This window comes from Orycteropus afer, unplaced genomic scaffold (genome assembly GCF_000298275.1).
Source record: "Orycteropus afer afer isolate SDZICR_OR568_19922 unplaced genomic scaffold, OryAfe1.0 scaffold00718, whole genome shotgun sequence".
In the NCBI taxonomy this organism is placed as follows: Eukaryota; Metazoa; Chordata; class Mammalia; order Tubulidentata; family Orycteropodidae; genus Orycteropus; species Orycteropus afer.
The window spans coordinates 199,802-220,991 of record NW_006922305.1 but is presented as its reverse complement, the minus strand read 5'-3'; the positions used below and the strand labels follow the sequence as shown (position 1 = coordinate 220,991).

Sequence of the window (21,190 nt, the reverse complement as noted above, 5' to 3'; positions counted from 1 at the left end):
TGTGTCAACCTGTTATTTCATGAAATGGTGATCTCAGGATAGTTTCAGCTCGAGGTTTAGAGGATCTCAGGGCAATATTCTCAGGGAGTCCTCCAGTCTCAACTGCCCAATAAATCTGGACTTTTTGGGAATTTGAGTTTTACTCTGCATTTTTCTCCCATTCTATCAGGGTCGATCTACTGTGGCTCTGACCATAATGGTCAGGAGTGGTAACCGGGCACCATCTAGTTCTTCTGGTCTCAGGGTGGATGAGCCCCATAGATTCATTTTCTCTGACTTTGGTTTCCTTCTTCCTCTTTTTGCTCTTGACGAGTAGGGACCAATAGTTCTATTTTTGGTGGCTACTTGCCAGCTTTTAAGATCTCAGTCACTACTCACCTCATTAAGATGCTGAGTATAAACTTTGTGAATGATATTATGCCAAATGACTGAGTACTCTTGTCAGACTAAGGTCCTAAGCCTTCAAATACAGAAAACCAGTCTCACAAGGTGTTTGGTTAGTTCTGAGAAGTATCTGTAACTGTGTCCTCTATGAAGATACACACACACACACACACATCTGTACATACAGTACTTATACTTCTGTTCGTGCACCCATAGGTACACACACCCATACCTAACCATAAACATATATACCCATATACATACATATATGACCATACACTCATTTTTTGGTTATTGTTGGTGTTGTTGCAAAATTGTTTTATTCTTTAGCCCAGATCTCTTTTGCTCTTGTGTGTTTTTAGTGGCATCGTTTACTGTGGTGAAGTTGGCTCATTACATTCACATTTGATGCTACTTTTCCCATCACCAAAAATAACAAGTGTCTGTGATTTAGAGAGTGATTACCCCTCCACCCACCTCCTCCTAGTAGCCATCAATGAACACTGCTCTGTCTTCTTAAATGTGGCATCATAAATATTTGTCCTTATGTGATTATTTTACTTAGAACTATGTCCTCCAGATTTATCCATTTCGCAGACTTATCATTGGCCTTATGGATGCATAGTTATCCAATTGTATGTGCATACCATACACTGCAATGACCATAGGTATGAATGTATCAGTGAGTCCTTTATTAGACCTTTAGGGCATATTATACATAGAAGTGGGATTGATGGATCATAAGGTGTTTCTATTTCTAGTTTTTGAGGAAGCCCAATACTGTTTTCCATAGTGGTTGTACCATTTTACAGTTCCACCAACAATGGATAAGGGTTCCAGTCTCCCCACATCATTGCCAACATTTGTTGCTGTTCTTTTTCAAATCAGTGTCCTTTAAGCTGGGTTTTGATTTGTATTTCTCATAGATAATGCAGAGCCCTGGTGGCTTAGTGGTTAAGGATTTAGCTGCTAACTGAAGAGTCAGGAGTTTGAACACACCAGCTCCTCTCTGGGACAAAGATGTGGCAGTCTGCTTATGCAAAAGATTTAAAGCCTTGGAAACCCCGTGGGGCCAGTTCTCCTCTGTCCTACAGGGTCTTAGAGTCACTGCAAGTCAGAGTCAACTTGGTGTCAATTTTTTTTGTTTGTTTAATGGCTCATGACAGTGAGTATTTTTCATGTTTGTTGGTCACCTAAATGTCCTCTTTGATGAAGTGTCTGTTCATGTCCTTTTAAAAATTAAGTTAATTTTGTTGTTGAGTTGTCAAAGTTTTATACATATTTTAGGCATTAGATTCTTATCAGATGTGTTGTTTCCAAAGATTTTCCTTCCCACTCTGTAGGTTTTCATTTTACTCTTTTGAAAAAGTCTTTTGATGAGCACAGCATTTAATTTTTATGAGGTCCCAGTCATGTGTCTGCAGCTATCTATGCATTTGTAGTTACGTTAGCTTTTTTTTTTTTTTTTTTTTTATTAGGTGCCATAGTTTTCTTCCAGGAAATTTATAGTTTTAGATTTAAATTTTAGATCTTTGGTGCATTTTTAGTTTTTGTGTGATGTGAGTTATGGGTTTTTGTTCATTTTCTGCAAGTGGGTATCAAGTTTTGCCAGCACAACTTACCAAACAGAGTTTCTTCTCCATTGAATGGACTTGAGGCTTTTGCCAAAACTCAGCTGCACAGAGATGGATGGATGAATTTCTGGTTTCTCAATTCTGTTCCAGTGGTCTACTTGTCTACCACAGAACCAGTGCCAGGCTGTTTTGTTTATGGTAGTTGTATAGTATGTTTTAACACTGGGGAGCAAGAGGTCTCCTATTTTTATTCAGTATTGCTTTGGCTATTTGGGGCTCTTTTCTTCCCATATAAAGTTGGTCACTAGTTTTTCCATTTCAGTAAATAATGTTGGGATTTTTATCAAGATTGCATTGTATATGTACATAACTAGATGGTATTGACATTTTCACTGCATTGTTTTCCAATCCATGAGCATGACTTGTCCTTCCATTTATGTTGGTCTCTTTTAGTCTTTCTTAGAAGAGTTTTAAAATGTTCATTGTATCAATTTTTTATGTCTCTGGCTAATTCCTAGGCGTTTGATCATTGTACAGGCGTTCATAAATGGTGTTGTTTCCTTGATATCCTTTTTGGGATACTTGTTAGGGTAAAGGAACGCAATTGATTTTGGTGTGTTGATCATGCACCTGCAATGTTGTTGAATTCTTCTATTAGATCTTGTTGTATTGTGGAATCTTTACAGTTTTCTATGTATAGGGTCATATCATCTGTGAATAGATAGTGTAAAAATGGCATGACATCATTTGACTTCCTCATCTAACATCACAAGTGGAGAAAATAATCATTATCAGCATCATTCCAAAGCTAATTCTTATGAAGCAGAGGTCAGACATATCTCCTCTCTCCAACGTTTTTACCAATTATGACACAAGCCACTCCTCCCATGACACTCTCTACTTCTCTGCTGGGTTTGATACTTTGTTTCAATGGCCACACAGAGCTCACAAACCATACTTATAGTTATGGGGTTTATGAGGGAAGTATCAGGTTACAACTCAGGATGCAGTTATTCAGTCAGCACAGCCTCTTCTTAGCCAACAGGTGGGCCTGTCTCTGGCCTTCAGCCCCTTGGCCCACCCTCTACCCTGCTTGGGCAAGTGTTACAAAGCTCTTTAGCTCCACCAGTAAGTGCCTGGAGGCACTCTATTCCACCAGAAAGCCTCTGCTCAAAGGCAATCAACTCTCTTGGTCCACGTGTATGCAAGCCGACATCCACTGACGAATGCCCCGAAGCACCCCACTCCACCAGGAAGCCTCCTTTCTGAAGATGCTCAGCTCTCTTGCTCTGCGGTTGGCACCCTCTTTAGTCACATGCTCTGAGGGCCAGGAAGCTCACTGTCTGAATTGAGCCCATGCCCTGGTTCTGCTCCTGTTTCTGACACTTCTTGTTGTCTTGTGCCATCTCTGCTGTTGCACCTGTCTGCTGGGTCTTGGAGAGTCTCACTGTGGGAATCAAATCCAAGTCCCAAAGGACCCACTGTTTCCATCTCTTCTTTCTTGTTGGTAGGTAGTGAGGGTCCCTTTTTTTCTGCCTCTAAGATGGCTCATTTTAAGCCTAGCAGGATAGCAAAAATGACCAATCCTATCTTTAGGGTTCCAAACATATTGTTTGCATGGTACCATCCCCACAAAGGTTCCCTGCAGCTTATTCACATTATTAGCAAGCTGTCATACCCTTAAACAAAACAAAACAACTCACTGCCATCAAGTTGATTCCGACTCATAGTGACCTCCGCTGAATTTCTGAGGCAGTAAATCTTTATGGAAGATCATCTTCCTTCTGTGGACCAGCTGGTGGGTTTATTCCACCAACCTTCTGGTTAGCAGTGAAATGCCATAGGCACTGCACCATGAGAGCTCCTTGTCCAATAGCCCTGGTGGGCTACAAACACCTTATCTGCATAGTCCCACTCAATCATTTTGTGGGAGTTACAAGGACTATGGCTAGAAGGGCCATACTAAGTAATTCGTTGCACCAGAGTTTTACTTCTTCCTTTCTGATTTCTCTTTCTTGCCTTATTGCTCTGGTTAGGACTTCAGTACCATATTCAACAAGAGTGGTGATAATGGGCACCTTTGTCTTATTCTCAAGGTGTTCAGTCTTTCTTCACTGATTTTTGCTATTGGTTTTGCATATACACATTTGGGAAATTTTCCATCTATTCCTATATTACTGAGTTTTTTTTATCATGAAAGGGTGTTGGATTTTATCAAACACCTTTTATGCATCAATTAACATGACCATGTGGTGTGGCTGGGATGCTTTAGAGACAAAAGCTAGCTCAATTGCTCAGGCTCTTCTTCCAAACTAGAGATAAAAAAATTCATTCTTAACTGACCATCATTCACCTTCAACTTTCTCTATTATATGAGCAGACCCTTGGAATTTATTATTTATCTACTATGAAAATCTCAGTTCCTGAATGTACTTGTGTGCTGCTTCAGTCACTTGGTAAATGAATCTTTTCCTAAAACTCAGTCACCCTCTGAATCATGATTTAGATTGTTTTGCATCTATTTTTCACTCCCCCACAAACTAAATTTGTCAGTGGAATGCATGTTAAGAGTCAGTCTTAGTTTAAACTGTCAGCCTCTTGGCTGGTATAGTTAAGTGCTTGACTGTTTGTTGCCCAGGGATTAGAAGTAATCATGTAGAGCATTTCATCTCATTCATCGCTTCCTGTAGACCACGATGGTAACATGTGCAATGCCTGTAATGAAGGCCTCGTAACAACTCTGATGACATGAATTCCTTTATTAGGCGTTTTGCCTTCTTTAGAAAAACAACTTGAGAGATCCCCCGTCCCACCCCCAAGGCTTGAGAAGTTCCCTTTGCCCTTGTTTTTAACCCAAAGGATTTGCTACTTTTGTCCAGGCTGACTGGTATTTCCTAGGTAAGTTGTAAACATCTTGATGGTCTGATACCTTTTGTTAGGTCTGCAGCCTGCCCTGTGATTGGTCTGCATCTTGTAGGCACTGGTCAATGAACTGCACAAATGAAGTGACTACAGCCTGCTATGCAAATGGTATTTCTGGTGGCCTCCCAAGAGGAAACTGTTTGTATTTGTGACTCTGGTGGGAGAGCCATGCCTTGAAACTGACAAGGACCTTTTGTACAAAGACCGCCAACCCCACAGAGGTTTTACGGGGGGGGGGGGGGGGCCCAAAACAGAACAGGCAAGAAGAGAGCAGAGAGGAGGCACAAAACCTTTTGAAAGAGCTGTCAACACAGGTTAAGAGCTGTGCCACTGAAGGCAGTGAGAGGTGTGGAAGAGGCCCTGTGGAGAGCTGGTGGCAACAGATCCAAAAGGGGCCCTGCAACAATCAGTGATGACAGACTGTAGGGCCAAGAGGAGGCCTGCATGGCTGAAAGGGGGCACACAAGGCAGAGAAACAGGTCTGCTTGCTTGCATGCCGTAGAGGAGCTGAGAGCTGTCTCGCACTTAAAAAGGTAGGGATGTGCTCTCAGTGTGAAGGAAGTCTAGACTCTGCTGACACAGTTCCTGATCCCGAGTTTTATCATGCCTGAATAATTTATTTCAAAATGATGAACACAAGGCTGGTCCCTACGAGGTGGAGGTTAAAGATGTCCCAAATGTCCAATGTTTTCAAACTGCTATAGCACTCCATCCCTCTAGCATCAACTCTTCCTCCCCTCAGTACTCTCCTTCCCATGTTAGGGTCCTATATTTCACTGTAATGTCTCACAGACATCATGAACTTCCAAGGAAATGGCTCACATGGTTGTAGGGACTGGCAAGTACCCAAACCAGGGGTCAGGCATCAGTCTGGAGGATTCTTCTCACTCACATGGTTTCAGAGGCTGACGAACCCAATTAGGCGGTTAGATGGCTGGCTGCTGTATCAAACTCCAAGCAGAGGTGAGATGATGATGAACCACATGCGAGTCACAGCAAGAGCAAACTCTGCCAGAACATTCATATATATATGCCTTAAGGAAACTAAGGGTGGAGACTTGAGTCACATCCTCTAGTAAGGTGAGACTCAAGACACATCCCACCCTAATCCTGCCTCATTAACAGACAACTCACACCAAAATGGGACCATGACCATAGGCATAGAAGCTAGGATTTACAATACATCACAATATGGAGGACTATGGCTAGAAGGGCCATATTAAGTAACTCACTGCATTGCATACTGCTACCTCTATGAGACACTGCGGCAAGTTACTGAACCCAAACAGGGGCAAGAAGAGTGCTGAAGAGGATGGTGAGCAGCTAGTGTCAGAGATGGAGTGGTACAGCAGATTGGAGACTGTGGACATTTATTATATATTTGACCTCTGCCTGATATAAACTGGCTTTGTGCTGGTTTTTATATTTGAAGTTATTCTTATAGCAACACATCTCAAAGTTCACATAGAAAGTCACGAAATGTAATGCAGCCATTTCAAGAAACCTCAAGGAATTGAATAAAAACTTTATTAATGAAAGAGAAATGGACTTTTCCACATGTCCTTGGCTCCCTGATGCACATCATTTCATGAGTTTTAATAGATTTTAATCTCTACTTACAGTGTAGAACTTAACACTCCAGGTTGATTACTCTTTGAGGACTAGAGACAATTAGTTAAATGTATTACCAATTTACATTTGAAAAGTTTCTCTCCAGTATGAATTCTCAGATGATTTCCAAGTTAATTTGGAATAGTGACCTTGTCATATACATTACATTTAGATAATTTCATTCTGGTATAAATTCACTGATGTTTAATGAGGACTGAACTCCATGTAGGTTTACCATGCCACATTACACTGGAAAGATTTCTCTCTAGTATGAATTTCTTAAGTTCCACAAGATTTCATCTTTGGGTAAAAGCCTTACCACACTCACATTTCTAAGTTTTCTCCACAGTATGAATTCTCTAATGTGTTGTGAGTTTTGAACCTTAACGGCTTCCCTACACTCAGTATTATTTGTAATTATTCTCTCCAGTGTTACTCTTTGATGAGTTGTTAAGGCTTTCATGACTATGTTGTTGTTATGTGCTGTAGAGTCAGACCTGACTCATAGCAATCCCTCCTTGGGTTTCCGAGGCAGTATCACTATGGAAGTAGATTGCCCAACCTTCCTTCCAAGGAGTGGCTGGTGGGTTAGAACTGCCAGCCTTAGGCACTACACTACCAGAGCTCCCTTTCATGACTATAGCCTTTGTCAAATGTATTTATACTTTTTCCCTCCAGTATGGCTCCTCTGATGTCTAGTGTGAGATGAGCCCCACTTACGAGGTATTTCCACAGTCATTGCATCTATACTTTTACTCTCCAGTATGACTTTATTTTCACTTTTAATTGCAATTTGGGTGGAAGTTTATGGAGTAAATTAGTTTTCCATTGAACAATTTAAACATATTTTGTCCTGTGACATTGGTTGCAATTCCCTCAGTGTAACAGCACTCTTTGCACTTCCTCCCTGCATCCTCTGTTTCCATTTGCCCTTCACTCCTGCTCCTTCCTGCCTTCTAAGCTTTGTTTTTGGGCAAATGCTAGCCCTTCTGGTCTTGCATCTGAGAAGTACATTCCTCCCTTACTTTATAGTCCTATTGTTTGGCCGAAATCTCCAGCATAAATTTGATTATGTTCCCAAAGGATTGATGGACTATAAAAAACCCTGCCACATTCATTACTTTTGTAAAGTTTCTCTCCACTATGAATACGCTGATGTTTCAAAAGACCTGATTTCCGGGTAAACGCCTTACCACAGTCCTTACATTTGTAAGGTTTCTCTCCACTGTGAATTTGTTGATGTTCCAAGACACCAGATTTTCGGGTAAAAGCCTTACCACACTCATTACATTTGTAAGGTTTCTCTCCACTATGAATCCGCTGATGTTCCACAAGTCTTAATCTTTCAGAAAAAGCCTTACCACATTCAATACATTTGTAAGGACTCTCTCCAGTATGAATTATTTTATGTTTCCGAAAAACCGATCGACTGCTAAAAGCCTTACCACATTCATTGCACTTATAAGGCTTCTCTCTACTATGAATTCGCTGATGTTCCACAAGACCTGATTTCTGGGTAAAAGCTTTATCACATTCAATGCATTTGAAAGGTCTTTCTCCTGTATGACATCTCTGATGAGTTCTGAGGCTTGCAGGATGACTGAAGCTCTTGTTACACATATCACATTTATATGGTTTTCCTATAGCATGGATTCTCTGATGTCTAGTGAGATTTGAGCCCCACTTAAACGCTTTTCCACACTCATTGCACCTGTACTTTTCCTCTCCAGTATGAATTTTCTTATGATTCCAAAGGTTTGATGGAGTGCTAAAAGCCCTGCCACACTCATTACATTTGTAAGGTTTCTCTCCAGTATGAATTTGCTGATGTTTCAAAAGACCTGATTTTCGGGTAAAAGCCTTACCACATTCATTACATATGTAAGGTTTCTCTCCACTATGAGTTCGCTGATGTTCCACAAGTGTTGACCTTCCAGAAAATGCCTTACCACATTCAATACATTGGTAAGGTTTCTCTCTACTATGAATTATCTGGTGACTTTTAAGGCTTGAACGCTGACTAAACACTTTGCTACATATATTACATTTATATGGTTTCTCCCCAGTATGGATTCTCTGATGTTTAGTGAAGTTTGAGCTCCAGTTAAAGGTTTTCCCACATTCATTACATTTGTAAGGTTTTTCTCTGCTGTGGGTTTTCTGGTGTTGCATAAACAATGAAGGATGCATGAAAACTTCCTCACATTCATTAGAAATGTTGCTTTGGATACTTGGAGGAATTCTTTGAAGAGATGGAATTGAAGATTCATTGTTGACAGATGTTTCCACTTGAAGACATTCATACATTTTCTCTCCAGTGTGAAATGTCTGCATCTCAGCCACATGGGACTGAAACTTTAATTTGGTCGTGTTTTTAAAATATGTCATATACTTATTTCTTGCATCTCTTTTAACATGTTGATCTCTTCTACTACTGAAAATTGTGTTATGAGCCACAGCCACTCTGTTGTTGCTTCTTTCATTTTCTCTCCACTGACTCTCAAACTCATGCACATTTTCCCTGGCTTGCATGAAGTGGAACTCCTCTACGCCATGATTTTCATTTCTTTCCACCATTATTCTCTGGAATAATTCTCCCTTATCAATGAGCTCTTTTGCTGATAATTCCTTGATTGCACATGTAGAAAAGACATCTAAAAATATAAAGAACCATAAACTTCCTATTAATTACAGTTGAAAAATATTTTATATCCCAAAACATAATTTCACACCAGCACAAATAGCTATATTATAAACTTCTCCACTACGGTCTTCAAACTTTTAGAAACACAAATTTAATAGGATTCCTCAATAAAGAAAGGATGATTACATGTAATTCGTATCATTTTCAGGAAAGTTGAGTTTTGAGTACACATGACTATACCACTCATGCTATGCAAAGAATGTAAGCCAGAAGAGACACAGACAGCTGGTGGCATCTGTGGTGGACTGTGTGTTGCTAGGTTGGTGGAAGCTATGCTACCTGTATTTAAAATACCAGCAGGGTCACCCAAGGTAGACTGGATTCAGAATAACTTCGAGACTAAAACAGACTAGAAGAAAAGCTTAGTGATCTATTTCTAAAAAGTTAGCTGATGAAAATCTTATGGATAACAATAGAATACTGTTAAGAGTGCTGGAAGATGATCCATTCGGGTTAGAAAACACTTAAAACTATGACGAGGAAAGACACAGCTCCCAAAAGTAGACTTGACCTAATGACACAGATAGGATAGAGCCTAAGAACCTTCATTTCCTTGTGTAGCACTACTCAAAATAAGACGAACAGCTGCCAACATATGTTACTAACTGGAATGTTGAATGTACGAAGTATGGATCAAGAAACACTAAAAGTTGTCAACAATGAAATGGAACTGTTGAAGAATGCTATCCTAGGCATTATTGCATGGAAATGGACCAGTATTGGCCATTTTGATTCTGACAATGATATGGTCTATGTCACGAATGAATAACTAAGGAGAAATGGCATTGCGCTAATTGTCAAAAAGAACATTTTAATATCTCTCATGAAGTACAACACTGTCAGTGATAGGTTAATACCCATACACCTCTAAGGAAGAGGACTGAATATGACTATTATTCAAATTTATGTATCAAGTACAAATGACAAAGGTGAACAAATTGAAGATGCTTACAAACCATTGCAATTTAACCAATGTGCAATCAAGACGTGTGGATGAGTACTGGTGATTGGAATGCAAGAGTTGGAAACAAAGAAGAAACTGTAGTTGGGAATTATGTCCTGGGTGAAAGGAATGATGACAGAGATAGCACGATAGATTTCAGTGAAAAGAATTATTAGTTCACTTTTTTTCTAACAACAGGATAGACAACCATGCACATGGATCTCACTAGATATTACACAGGACATTATGAAAGAAGGTCAATATTATAGTCAGAACTAAGTCAGGCACTGACTGAGGAAGAGTCAAAGTTTCTTTGGCAAGTTGAAGCCAAAGAAAATCAAAGCTACTGCATGAAAGCCAAAGCACAACCCTGAATAAATCCCACATAAATCTAGAGACCATCTCAAGAAGACTGACACAATGAATATAAATGATAGATGATCAAAGAGTTGCAGTATAAGAAAGGCATCACACATGAAAAAAATTAACAATCATTGAAAATATAGGAAAGAAAAGACTAAAATGCATGCTAGACAAGACTCTGAAATTTTCTCTTAAGAACAGAATAGCAAGTGAACAGAAGAAATAATGAAGTGAAAGAAGAGAACAGAGTATTTCAAAAAGAGACTCAAGAAGACAAGGTAAAGTATTATGAAATATGTCAAGACCTTGAGTTAGAAAACCGAAAGGGAAGAAGACAATTGGCAGTTTTTAAGCTGAAAGAACTGAAGAGAAAATTCATGCCTCAAATTGTATTACAAAAGAATTCTATAGGCAAACAATTGATATAGAAAGCATCAAAAAAAAAAAGCAGCAATACAGAGAGTCGATGTAGCAAAAAGGATTGGTGAACATTCAACCATTTCTGGAGGCAGCATATGAGCACGAACCGCTGTTGGTGAAGGGAAAACAAGCTGCACTGAAAGCACGGGTGAAAAACCAAGGCTCTGGGAACTGATGGAATGCCAGTCAGGATGCTGCGGCAAGCAGATGCGGTGCTTGATATACTTACTGGCTACGTCAACGGAGCGGACCAGGTGCACATTAGTGCCCATTCCAAGGTAAGGCAATGGCAGAAATGGTGGGGTGGCAGCACTGCCTGAGCTTCTCTAACTTCACAAGAGGAAAGGACAATCACGACTTTTATCAACCCAAAGCCGATTACTGAGGTGGAGGTCAGATATGCCTCCACCCTTTAACTCTTTTTTAACCAATTTTGACACCAATTGTCCACCCAAGTGGCAGAGAGAAAAAGACCACATGGGCTGGTGTCAGAAATGATTTGAGAAGTGGATCAGTAGGGATGTGAGTTATCTTCATATTCACATTTTGGGAATCAGCTTTAGTTCCATTTTTATTCAGATACCACCTTGTGACTGGTGTCTCAAAGGGGATGATCACTAGTATGATACACATACTCCTCACTTATTGACGATCTCATTAACTGACATTCCTTTTTCATCGTAATAGTAAAAAATCTACTATCTGATGATTTTGTGCATTAATGACATACATCTGGTAGCCACAAACACCACAGTGCAAAGTGAGACTAATGGTTGCAGTGATGGTCAAGGTTATGTATCAACTTGGCTTGGCCATGAGTCTAAGGGGTTTGGCAGTTATGTAATAATGTAGTCACCTTCCATTCATGTATAATGCTGATTTTTGCATTATGACCTGTTCTTTGGAGCCTAATTATGTTGTAAGTGAGAAGTGGGTGTATTTGATCAATGCTGCCACACTGCTCTTGAGAGACACCGTGAGATTCCACAAAAACCAGAGATACCTTGAAGTGCAATGGGTGGCCACATTCTTTCAAGAGGCTGGGCTATTATGCAAATCAAATGATTTGTGGTCTGCTGAAGGGATCTGTCAGTTCAAGGTCTGGGCAAAGTCATGAAATTTCCTGGGACCTCATCTGCAATGGAAGAGACAGCAGTGCTGTGCCATCTCCTAAGAAGGTCTCCAATGAGCACAGAATCTGGATAGATGCTTCAGGACAAAGAGGCCTCAGCTATGAACAGAGAACTGAGGATCACATGAAATCAAGTACAGTAGGAGAAAACACCCCTTTGCAACAGCCCTCAGTGTCCCTATCAAAACCATAGCACTGAAGATATCATAGTGACTAGAAAATGGTATGTTGTAGGTCATGCCTTTGCCTCTGCTTGAGCTACACCCCCACTGGAGGATGCACTTTTACTTCTGAAGAGAGTGGCATGTGGGGTGCACGGGAGAATCGGGAAGAAAAATTTCCATTGAGAGCTCACAAGAGCTGTTTTCCCATTAGGGGAGAATTTCTCCCCAACATATGTGATGGTGTGGTTTCTTCTCTAACCATATGACCTGTTACCTAATGTTATAGATTGAATTGTTTCCCCAAAATTATATGTTATAAAACTTTACCTTTATACTGTGGATATAATCCCACTGGGGAATAGGGATCTTTGTTATGTTAATGAGGCCACATCAGTGTGCCTTAAGTCAATCACTTCTTGAGATTTAAATGAATGTGTCAGGCTCAGAGGAAAGACAGGACACACAGGAGGGAAGATGCAAGCCATATAAGGATCACCAAGGATCTATGAACAGAAGCTGAAAAGAGGCAATGACATTTGCCTACAGCCAACAAAGTCTTCCCCTACAGTTGGTGCCCTAAATTTGAACGTCTAGCAAAGTAAACTGTAAGAAAATATATTTCTGATCATTAAAGCCACCCACCTGAGGTATTTCTGTTATAGCAGCTCTAAGATACTAAGACACTTATGTTCACATCTTGACACGTTCCCACCTACCTGGATTTTTTGTTAGTTTCGTTGTTTTGTCCACTGTCCAGGACTCTGTTCCTTTCTTCAAAATGGAGATAACATTCATCTCAGGAGAGATTCCTGCTCATCAGAAAAAAGGAACATAACATGCTGCAGCTTTTGCAGAAAACAATCCAAGCAATTTACTCAGCTTAGAACATCACAGATGTCTCTAGGAAAGTATTCCAAACATCCACCCACTGGCTGCCTGCTTAGAATACTTAGGGAATATACTAAATACGTAACTCTTTAGCTCTCTTCCAAGAACTATTCAATCAAAAGCATGGAAGTAAAGCCAGACAACTGAATATATTGAGAGTTGGCCATGCTCAAGACATGGAAACAGCAGTGACCTAGAGTGAAACTGGCAGATCATCTGAAGAAGCCAAACCAAACGAAACTCACTGCCATCGAGTCAATTACAACTCACAGTGACCCTCACTGGCTTTCCAAGGCTGTAAATCTTTACGGAAGCAGACTGCCTCATCTTTCTTCTATGGAAGGCTGGGGGGCTTGAATCACCAATCTTCTGATTAGCAGCCAAATGCCTTAATCACTATACCACCAGAGCTCCTATCTGAAGGAAAAACCAAAGTCACTGCCATTGAGTCGGTTCTGACTCATAGTGACCCCCATTGGATTTCAGAGGCTATAAATCTTTACAGAAGTAGACTGCCCATCTTCGTTCTGCAGAGTGGCTAGTGGGTTTGAAATGCTGACCTTCTGGTTAGCAGCCATGTACCTTATCCACTACACCACCAGAGCTCCTTATCTGAAGAAAGGGGAAGGCTAAAGTTCCATGCCATCTTATGAACCTTCTCATTCCTGAACCAGCTTCAATCTCTGCTATAAGAACAGAGATTTCCAAGTCTATCCAGCAGAGCAGGCGGTTCCAAGAGACTCTCAGGGGAAGTGCAAAGATATACAAGGGCAGAGCCTGACTTCTGGAGGGAAGTTATTCTCACCAAGGGAGACCAGGTTGCTGTAGTTCTCCAACGTCACATCCCAGTAGAGAGCCCTTTGAACAGGGTCCAGACAGTCCCATTCCTCCTGTGAGAATTCTATGGCCACATCCCTAAATGTCAACAATCCCTGTTTAAAAAAGAAAAGAAAAAACCAAACACACATATCTCATCTCACAACTGGAAAAGGGAGAGTTCTTATTTCACACAAAATGATAAAAGGAGAAAGGTATATAAGTAAATAAGTTGATGTGAAAGGTTTGATATTTCTAGCAGATGTGTTGTGAAGGGCTTAAAGAAACCCCTGTTACCCATTTAGGTGGATTCCCTATTTTAAAACTGATTAGGGAATAAAGCATCTCCTATTACTGATGTCTGTTAGTGAATTTTCCATTCCATTTCAAATCATTAATATTTTAGAAGCAGTAACACAGATTCACTTGTTTATCTGTGAATGATTAATAACTAGGCAGAGCAGATTTCCAACTGTAGCCTTCTTTCCAGAATTTTCAGCTGTTCCTGCATTAATTCAACACATACATGTGCAGTTGCTTTAATGTGCATCCAGAGAGGTGGCAGCGCATCCAGATGTGGATTCCTAAACCCACCAAGCTGCCCACTCTCACTACTCCACAGGGTCCACTCCCTGGCTCCCACCCAGGTCTGGTGTGAAGTCCTCCTCAGAACACTCCCCAAATGGAGCCTCTTCACAAGTCCTATGTCCGTGGGACATGGGGAAGTGGACTCTGTGTGGAGGGGAGAGGGGACTGAGGGAAGGCCCTGGGTAAATAAATGCAAGTGAACATGTCAGGCAGAATGTGGCAGAGTCAGAGCCACCAACCAGGAATATGACTGTTACCTGGGACAGAGCCATCTGGGACGCCTGTTTATCTCTTCTCTCTGTGAACTTCTTTCTTAGGCAAGATCGGTCTTAAGAAGTCAATCCTAAAGGCACAAATTATGCTGTTAAATGATCAGAATGAACAAACCTCTTTCCTGTACCATATTCACACACACATACACACAAACACATACACACAAGGAGAGGACCTCACCATGGGGAAAGATGGTCCCTGTTGCCCACTGCCCTAGTAGGGATAATTATCAGGGATAATAACCTCCTACAGAGAGACCAACAGTTCAATTCAACACCTTTCCTCCTTGTGAAGTGCATTCATGCCGCTGCAGAAGGGAGACCTAGGCTGGGGAGACCTCCCCTTCAGATTAGATATGGCTCAGATACCAAACCCCAAGCAGAACAGAGTCCTCACATCACTCCTGGGACCAGGATTGGTCTCACCCTCAGAAACTGAGGACCCAGAGCCTTGGTGCTCAAAGCTGAATACACATTAGAATCAGCTGGGACACTTTAATTATACCTTAAGGTGTGCCCCATCTAGACTATTAGAAGGGGAATCACTGGGAGGGGGCACAAGCAATGTATTTGCAAAATGCATCAGCAATGAAGAGTGAAACCAAGGATGAGCCCCACTCAGAGGAGGCGAGATCAACACACCTCCCACCCTATGGCTCTGTTCTCACCTAGGGCTATGCTGTTACTTGGATCCACCCATGGAAGGGGCAGGAGCAGACAGACATGTACACAGCAGGCATTATGGGTCAAGGTTGGAGGTGAGGGTGTAGCTGGAATGTTCAATGGAGGGGTCACAGAAGACTGTCATGAGAAGGTAATGTAAGAACAAATAGCTTAGGAAGGAAAGATTATTTCCTCGATGCATGTGAGGGTCAAGAGAGTTCTAGGCAGTGGGATGAGCACAGTGAAGGACCACATCAATAGAGATTCTGGCACCAGGATGAGCCTTGTGGGGCTGGAGCAGAGTAAGCAAGGAGATAAGACGAGGAGTACAGAGAGATCCTGGGGAAACAGGAAGACTCAGGAGCTTTAACTGTTTTTCCCCCACATCCCAAGAGAATGGTGAAAATCATGTATTCCCTGATCCATTTTAAGATGACATCTATTTTCTTAATTTTATCATAACTCAAAATACTTACAAAGAATGTACAGTGTTGTGTATTTTTACAATATGACAAGATGTTCACCTGAGCCTCAGGTCAGCCCAGTCCTTAAAGAGACCTGGAAGCTTTCAAAGGAACATAGGGGGTCAATGGATCATTTTTGTACATTTTAAGGTAGAGATGTCTTCAAGAGGCCCCAGCAGAGATGTTGAGCAGCCATATGGAAACATGAATCTGCAGTTTACAGGAGCAGTCCTTAAACATCTTATTTTTGGTGACACCCATGGCTTTTCCATGTTTCAACTCCTTGACGTGAGAAGATATGGAAAGGCCACGGGTGTAGACAGAGAGAAGAGGTTCAAGGACTGCTCCCTGGGACACTAAGTGAGACATGAAAAATGAAACCAGTACACAGAGAAGTAGACATTTAAAGAGAACTGTGATGTCCTCAAAGCCAACAAGAAAGTGTTTCCAGAAAGAACAAGTGATCAATTGTGCAACATGCTGCTGTGAGATTCAAAGAGGTTACGTAATCAGCTGTGAGCAGATTTTTTCAATGTGATAAAAGTCATTTATGAGAAACTCACAGCTAATATCGTAAGCAATGGAGAAAGACTGAGAGGTTTCCCATTAAGATCAGGAACAAGATGAGCATGTCTTTTCTCATCACTGGTATTCAATATCTTATAGGAAATCCTAGAGACAACAATTAAGATAGAAAAAAGTAGATCACTGTTCAACTTTCGCATGTATATGATGTGACTGAGAATACCATGCCTTGGGCCAGGTGCCCTTTAGTCTTTAAAGTGACACCTTTTCTCTCTAATACTTTGAAGAGGTCTTTTGCAGCTGACTTGCCCAATGCAATGCCATATGAGTTCCTTACTAATGCTTTCATGGGCACTGATTGTAGGAACCAAGTAAAATGAAATCTTTGACAACTTCAGACTTTCGCCATTCATCATGATGTTGCTTATTGGTCCAGTTGTGAATATTTTTGTTTTCTTTATGTTGACAAAATCCATATGGAAGGCTGTAGTCTTTGATTTCATCAGTTAGTGCTTAAGTCTGCTTGGCTTTCAGTAAGCAAGGTTGTGTCATCTGCATATCATAAGCTGTTAATCAATCTTCCTCTTATCCTGATGCTGTGTTCTTCTTCACATAGTCTTGCTTCTTGGATTAGTTGCTCAGCATTCAAACTGATTAAAGCATGGTGAAAGGATACAAGCCTGACACCCACCTTTCCTGATTTTAAACCACATAGTATCTACTGTTCTGCTCAAACAACTGCCTTTTGTTCTGTGTAGAGGTTCTGCATGAACACCACTCATCTGCCAGTTTGCCATACTGGTGCCCTGCATGCTGCTGTGAGGCTGGAAGCTATGCCACTGGCATTTCAAATACCAGTAGGATCACCCACGGTGGGAAGGTTTCAGTGGAGCTTCACAACCCCACAGACAGACCAAGGAGAAGAATCTGGTGATCTACTTCCAAAATAGTTGGCCAGTGAAATCCTTATGCATAGCAGCAGAACACTGTCTGATATAGTGATGGAGAATGAGCCCCTCAGGATGGAACATACTCAAAATAGGACTGGAAAAGAGCTGCCTTTTCAAAGTAGTAGTTGCTGTTGTTAGGTGCCACTGAGTTGATTTTGACTCTCAGTGACAACATATGACACTGCAGAACTGCCCCATAGGGTTTCCCAGGCTGTAATCTTTATGGGAGCAGACTGTCAGGTCTTTCTCCTACAGAGCTGCTGGGTGGGTTTCAATTGCCAACTTCTGGTTAGCAGCCAAGCAGGTCATGATTGCATCATCAGGGCTCCCACTCAAAGTAGAGTTGACCTTAATGACGTGGAAGGAGTAAAGCTTTCAGGATCTTCATTTGCCAGTGTGTCATGACTCAGAAGAAATAGCTGCAAACATCAATTAATAATTGGAACAGAGAATGTATGAAGTATGAACCTGGGAAAATTGGAAGTTATAAAAAATGAAATCCAACACTTGAAGAGACATATCCTAGAATTGGTTAGCTGAAATGGACTGGTATTTGCCATTTTGAACAGGACAAACACAGGGCCTACTATGCAGGACATGACAAATTGAAGAGAAATGGTGTCACATTCGTTGTCAAAGAGAACATTTCAAGAACTATCCTGAAGTAAAATGCTATCAGTGATAGGATGATATTCTTAAGCCTACAAGGAAGACCAGTTAATACAATTATTATTCAAATTTAAGTACAAACCACTAAAGCCAAAGATGAAGAAATGGAAAATGTTTACCAACTTCTTCAGTCTGAAATTGATCAAACATGCCATCATGACACACTGATAATTACTGGTGATTGGAATTTGAAAGTTGGAAATAAAGAAAGATCAGGAGTTAGAAAATACAACATTGGTGACAGAAACAACACTGGAAATCACATGATAGAATTTTGCAAGATCACTGCCTGTTCATAGGAAATATATTTTTTTCAACAACATAAATGGAGACTATACACGTTGAACCCTGCCAGATAAACATGATCTTATACATAGAAAATCTTGAGATTCTTCAAGAAAGCTATCAGAGCTAATAAATGAATTCAGCAAAGCAACAGCATACAAGGTCAACACACAAACATCAGTTGGGTTTCTGTACAAAATGAGCAGCTGAAAAGAAAATCAAAGAAACAATTTCATTTACAATAGCATCAGAAAGAATAAATTTAACCAAGGTGAAAGACTCTACACAAAAATTGTAAACATTACTAAAAGAAATCAAAGAGGGACTAAATAAATGGAAGGACATTCCATGTTCATGGAGTGGAAGGCTTAATAGAGTTGTCAATTTTACCCAAAGAAATCTGTAAATTCAATGCAATTGCCATAAAAATTCCAACTGTCTTCTTTTTACAGAAATAGAAAAGCCAATTCTCATATCTATATGACCCAGGAATCCCAATTCTAGGTATGAACCCTGCAGTGAAAGTAGAAACACAAACAAAAAGCACTGAAAAATCAATGTTCATTACAGCACTTTTCACAATAGCCAAAGGATGGAAACAATCCAAATTTAATTCAACAGATAAATAGATAAGCAAAATGTGGTACTTACATATAATAGAATACTACCCAGTCATAAAGAGAAGTGAAATTCTGATGCATGCCACAATATGCATGAACTTGGAAAACAATGTGCTGAGTTAGAGAAGTCAGTCGTAAAAGGAGAAACAGGGTATGATATCAGTTATGTGAAATAGGCAAACACTTAGAAACTAAAGCTTATTAGTGCCTACTTGAGGTGGGAAGGAGGGAGAAAGGTGGAGTGACTAGGGAACACAAAGTTTATATTAATTAGGAAAGGATAGTGATAGTAGGGAACTCTTATGGCTTAGTGCCTAAGGCATTTGATTGCTAACCAGAAGGCTGGTGGTTCAAATCCACCAGCTACTCCTAGGGAGGAAGGCTGGGCAATCTACTTCCATAGTGATACCGCCTTGGAAACCCAACGAGAGGTCGCTATGAGTTGGATCCGATGCAATGGTAGTGAGCTTGTTTTTTTTTTTTTTGAGAAATAGTGGTTGTACAACATGAAGATGATGATGTCACTGAATTATACATGTATAAACTGTTCAAATGGCAAATGTTTTGCTATGTGTATTTTTATAATAATTTTTTTTGTTCTTTAGCTTAAATAAATGAGCTCTGTTAGAACAAGATTCCAAGGGAATCTAGGCTAGACTTCAACATCTGCACAGAGGGACATGAGGGGAACATCCACTTGTAGCCCACAGCTTATTATTTTAACAGAAGGGAAAAAGGTGAATTAACTGCTTGTCATGGATTGAATTGTGTCCTCCCAAAATATGTGTCAACTTGGCTGGACCATGATTCTCAGTGGTTCTGGCAGTTATGTAATGATGTAATCATCCCCATGACGTGATCAGCCAATCAGTTATAACGGGATTAGGAAGGGATACACCAGCCTTACTCAGGTCACAGTTCTGATTCCATGTAAGGGGAGTTTCCTTGGAGTGTGGCCTGTGTCACTCTTTATCTTACAAGAGATAAAATGAGAAGTGGACAGAGAGAGAGGCACCTGCTACCACAAGAAATAAGAGCCAAGATAGGAGGGCATCCTTTTGACCCAAGGTCCGTGCTGGAAACCTTCTAGACCCAGAAGAAGATTGAGGCCAAGGCACATGGAGATCTCCAAAGAATGCTGGACCCACAGGTGCTAAAAGGAGACAAGGACCTTCCTCCTAAACTGTGAGCTAACAGAGAGAGAGCCTTCCCTTAGAGCTGGCCCTGTTAGCTTCTAGTTAGGGCTAAGACTTCTTGTCTCCTACTCTGTGAGAACGTAAATTTCTTTGTTAAAGCTAACCACTTGTGGTATTTCTGTTACAGCAGCACTAGATAAGATTCTATTTAAGCTAGGTTTTGTCTGTTAATATAAAAAATCCCTCACCTCCCTTCAACATATGCATTAAAATACTCTAACATTATTTACTAAGTGCCAAAGAATATTTCCAACACAGGTATATAAGAAAGAGTAGAAAGCATGCAGCCCTCTCAATTTGAACCCCAAACAATCAATTTAAAAGGGAAAACCATCAAAGGTTAAAAAACAAGAGACAGAGGATATATTTAGAAAAGAATACTATGTGCTCACTATGGGATGCCGTAAGATAACTGCAGAAGATCATGTGTACAACAGTATTTAGAAAAACGTTGAATTCAGTAAGGTAACGTTTGTTTACTAAGCCTGAAAAAGAATACCCATTTAAGGCAACAGTAAGTACATTTTCAAAAAATAAATAACTGAACTTTAAATATGCTTTTAAGAGGCACCATGTAGGAACAGGGTAATTTCAGAAATTTCATTTTCAGATCCCACTCCACTTCAGCTCAGTAAAGGGAAAAAGTGAAGCAGAATTGTCTGAGACAAGTCGCAGTTTTTCTTTAGATACACAAAGACGTGAGGACAAAGTCTCAGAAGAGGGAACCAAAGAGAGGACCCGCGGGAGGGGCTGGAGGATCCCGAGAGACCCTGAGGGTGAGGACTTTAACCGGCGCAGGGCGGGCGCCAGAGAAGGGTTGTAAGCAGGAAAGTGACCGGGCAAGCGGCCTTTACACAGTCCGAGAATGGAAAGGCCAGGGTAGGGACCCGCCGCAGCGCGATTTTACATCGAAACAGACGCGAACCCCCGACCGGCCGCGGAGCGACCGGGGCTTGGAACATCTCGCAGCCGAGCTAGGATCTCCGAGGGTGAGAAGGGCGGATGCGGGAACTTTAGCGTCCAGAGCGACCCCTAGC

At 40.9% G+C, this 21,190-nt stretch overlaps 1 protein-coding gene across 1 annotated transcript in view; it reads right to left on the bottom strand.

The window, feature by feature from the left end:
* The window catches only part of LOC103211285 (zinc finger protein 501-like), a 53,283-nt gene that overhangs the window by 6,122 nt on the left and 25,971 nt on the right, over positions 1 to 21,190 (bottom strand). The window contains exons 3-4 of the mRNA XM_042783177.1: positions 8,153 to 8,483; positions 7,685 to 7,984 (exon numbers count right to left, since the gene is read on the bottom strand). Coding sequence (XP_042639111.1) covers positions 7,685 to 7,984; positions 8,153 to 8,483 — 631 coding nt within the window. The remainder of the gene's footprint in view (positions 1 to 7,684; positions 7,985 to 8,152; positions 8,484 to 21,190) is intronic.